A 4,456-nucleotide genomic window follows, 5' to 3' on the forward strand; every position below is an offset into this window, starting at 1 on the left:
CGGCCGGTGCTCCCACGGCTGGTCAGTGGGTGGCCGATGGTGTTGGTGTTCCCGATGGCTCGGCCGCTACCGCAACGGTAAACGTTCCACCGAATTCGACTGCCGCCTCAGCTGGCGATTCCTGGGTATAACAGGGTGTCCATGGTTCAGCCGCCGTCCAGGGGGCAGCCATCCTTCCCCCGAGGCTGCTGTACGCATAGAAGACGATTTCACGACTCCCAGTTGCGGGATTCATTGAAAGATGGACGAGGACTCTGTGTCTGAAACGTAAAAGAAGAAACAAGGGAAATAGTAGAAATTAATCTTGCCGATTTTTTGCTGAATGATGGATAGAGAAGACTGGACAGGGCATTGAGGACAAGGATGGATGATAGGATTCTTGGTTTTGTATTTTCGGTTAGATCGTTACTGCACTGAGAATGATACGCGTTGTTGGAAGATACGATGTATATTGGAGGGAACCGGAAGACTGAGGACAAGAAGGGTATAGAGGTGTTAGTGGCTGAGACACGGAAGCCTCTTAAATAAGCTTCCATGGAAGTTTAGATCACCGAGTATCTGCTTAAGACGGTCTTACCAAGAAATGAATATATAACAATTGAAAAAGAAATATAAAAAAGAATTCGCACTCCGCACCCCACGTTATCCATGTATACTAGACACGAAAAGCGACTTGTCCGACCACATCCGCAGCAGTAGTCGCACTAATGGCTCTAAACCTTCATTGCACAATTCTAAATTAATATATACACTATATATATAAATATATATATATAAATATTATATATATACATGTATATGTATATTTTAAGGCGGTACCCTTGGAGAAAGGACCCGTATTACAAAAGTACTACTATGGTTAAGTAGTCGGTATTACTACGAACGATTGTATTAATAATATCAATGTTAATGATATTAATATTATTAATATTATTAATATTATTAATAATATCAGCGAGTAACGCGGTCGCGAGGCTGTCGCTATAAATATAGGAGGGTATAAAGATGAATGAATATATATATATATATATATAAATATAAATATATCATATAGGTATATTATACACGTTAACTGCTACACCGACACACACACACACACGTATGTTACGGGGGCGTATCGATTAAGCTACGTTATTGTATTATGTAAACTTCTGAGGCTGTGGGTGTGGCATGTAACGAGGATGCCGAATATTTGCGAGTTGCACTTTGTTTTTTTGTTCTCCGAGTTTTCCAATCGGTTCGATGGCGCGAAACAAAGAGTGCATGGGAAAGAAAGAAAAAGAATGCGAGCGAATGTGTAAACTAGCATGATACTTTCGTTTGGGTGCCGATATGTCCACTCGCAAACGTAAAAGCGTAAGGAAGAATAAGAAAATGGGGAAAAGTGGAGGAACGAGCACCTTTGTCGAGAACCACGTTGCCAATAGATGAGATCGATTGGATCCCATCGTGCAAAAAATCTGTTCTCGTTCTCGAGGATGGCTGCTCGGTTGAAACGCGAAGAAAAGAATAAAAAGCTAAGACGAAAGAGATAGAAACGGATTACTCGTTGGTCCTCTAGACACACGATTATCAAGGTTCTTCGGTGTTACGTTTCGTCATATTCTAATGTATTGCTGTCGTGTAAATGGTTGAAGCGAAAAAAAGATAAGAAAAGATGTAGAAATGCAACCGAAATTAGACCGAGACCAAGCGAACGAGAAAGAATCGACGAAAAGGGGGATTAAAGAAAGAAAGGGTGCGAATGAGCAGAGAGAGGAAATATGTGATGTTCAATGTTATCGAATGTTTGACAGAGATGACACTATTGATAGCCGATATACATATTATATATATATAGATATATATACATATATATTATATGTATACAAATAAATATATCCTTGTTCTATTTCTTAAATAATGTTATTATGACAGTTGAAAAAAATCGATTGTGTTCGCGATTATAGCTACTGAGAGAAAGTATAACACCAACGCAGGGACAAAAGAATTATAATTCTCCCTCGTCGATTCAGAATTATATATACATATATATATGTGTGTGTGTATATACATGCTTCGTGCAGTATGCACGTCACGATCGACTAAATAAATAAATAAATAAATAAATAAGTAAATAAGTAAAAAGAAAAAAAAAGAAAAAAGAACAATCATCGATCTCGTCGGTCGTCTCGCATAACCGGTCCAAACGTTCGTTCATCCTCTAAGCGTACTTTTTCGATATCTATCAACCGCGTAGTCGTTCACAACAGCCTAACTTTTGTACATATTCATCCCTCATATTTAGGCGAATTTATTCGCTTTTTTCTTATTAATCGAACGAACGACGAGATCGAATTAAGGACAAACGAGCGAATTAATGACGGCGACCATAGAAAACTGGCTCCAACGATCGTCGACGTGCCACCGGAAGCAGAAGCTGCATCGCCGTTACCCTGCCGGATATCAGTCGCGTCGACCCTACTCGAGATGGGATCGGGCGAAAGTTCGTGCGATCGTTTCTGTTACGATGAAAGAACGATCTGTAACATCATTGATAATATCGTAACAATGTTTTGATATTTCGATAAAATATCACGAACTGAATATCATCATATACTATTTATACAAGCGTTTTCGAACGAATACTGTCAATGCACCCACTGCGCGGAATATCCAGTCATAAGTGGGTCGTAACGATATTCTACCGCCTATGGGTACGGGGATTTACGATGGGATGGGATTCGCGCGTTAATTACGATCAAATATGCCGATACACCGTCTTTTATGTCTGGCCACTGTTGCGCTATTGTTACGATGATTCATAACATGATTTCGAACAGAAACGAGCGCGCGATCGCGATTGATATCGAGATAGAGGGCCGATAATGGGTAACAAACCGCGCCTCTTCGCGAATCGAGAGGGGCACCCTTCGAGCTTATCGTTCGGACTGCTAGCAGATCATCGACGCGCGCGAATTTGCCGCGAGAACCTCTTAGAGGACCTTGGACCATTCCGCTCAATGTGACACACACGGCTCTGGTAAATTTCTGTCCTTTTCTCACTCGTGTCTTCGACGAATTTCGATTCTGAAGTTTTCTGAAATTCGAATCGAACACGATGTCTTGCGTATCCTCGATGACTTCGCAATGTCTGGAATTGACATCGTAGTTGGAGATCTTTGCTGAAATTTCAGCAAGTTTTAAACGTTGACGATTGATTTTGGGATCTTTTTTTCACTTTCCTTTTCGTACGAAGGCGTTTCTCGAGAAATTTCACACTATCAGTTACGTGCACCATCGAGATTAAATATTGAGAAATACAGACAAATACGTTTCGATGTTTCGTCTATCTAAGGAATAGTTTGAATTGAATTTGACGATGAAAACACGAGTCGAAGAAGGGACGATAGAACAAATAAATCGCGATCCTCTTCGACGATTCGAAAGATCCTCGTTGAAGCGTGGTGGATTAATTGTTACATCGTCGGAGGATTGACAGAGCCGCCACTATTGACTCGAACGAACCGAAATTTTGATATCCGCTTTTCATTGTTTTCATGTACCAACGTTTCTAATTTTCTACGAGAATTAACGAGCAAGAGAGAATTGACGGAGACAGACGGAAGATTTTTGTAAATGTAGCGTGTGGAGCGACGTGCTCGCAGAAAAAAGAAAAAAAGAAAAAAATGAAAAAACGACACGCTTTCGAGCAAAGAAGATGTGCGGTTATACTACAATGCGTAGAATGATCAGTGAAATTGAGAAATTTGTATCTACGTAGTTAAAGAAGGAAATCTATGCTCTGCCGAGAAAATCACCTTATTTGAAGTACTTCTCCTTTCAGCTTTTATAATTTTGTAACGTTCGTTACGCAATTTTTAACAATTATTATGATATCGTATTATCACCTACTCGTTTCACTTTGAAAATTAAATTTCGTTTTAGAGCGGCAAGTCGTATTTTTGATGTAATCCAACAGTGTAAATGAGAACAACCTCGTGTCCTTATTTCCAAAATGTACATTTGTGAATTCGACACTTATTCAAGCTATCATTTATATCTTTATTGTTGTCTTGCCCAATAGTTTTCCCAACTTAGCGAAGATATTTTCTTGGTGAAACGTTAATTCACGCGGAAGTTTTTTAATTTTTTAATAGAATACAATTTCTCGGCACTGCAATATATTACCTTTGTCGTATACTTAAAAATGGGCCTTGTAAACAATTTCAAAAGGCTAACTTTATTTACGTTTTCGGCTCATTCCGTTGTTCGTTGCATGATATACCTAAGTACGTGCAGACTTTGATAGAAATTATCCTTAAACAGAAACTTATGTTTGTGTCTTTGTACGAGGCTCGTTCGATCTCTCGAAGTATCTTCAGATATATCACATATATTTTTCTTTCTCTTATCTTTCAAAGATTTTCGTTAAATTCTCTACATTTTCCTTTTTTTTTTTTTTTTTTTTTGGAAA

At 39.0% G+C, this 4,456-nt stretch overlaps 1 protein-coding gene across 15 annotated transcripts in view; it reads left to right on the plus strand.

The window, feature by feature from the left end:
* Positions 1 to 2,112, plus strand: part of LOC100750096 (catenin delta-2) — a 49,838-nt gene extending 47,726 nt beyond the window's left edge. For all 15 annotated transcript variants that reach the window (XM_024371823.2, XM_024371822.2, XM_024371825.2 and 12 more), the window contains one exon: positions 1 to 2,112. In XM_024371823.2, coding sequence (XP_024227591.1) covers positions 1 to 131 — 131 coding nt within the window. In that variant the 3' untranslated portion in view covers positions 132 to 2,112.
* Positions 2,113 to 4,456: the final 2,344 nt, after the last annotated feature.

This window comes from Bombus impatiens, unplaced genomic scaffold (assembly GCF_000188095.3).
Source record: "Bombus impatiens unplaced genomic scaffold, BIMP_2.2 scf_2136, whole genome shotgun sequence".
NCBI lineage: Eukaryota > Metazoa > Arthropoda > Insecta > Hymenoptera > Apidae > Bombus > Bombus impatiens.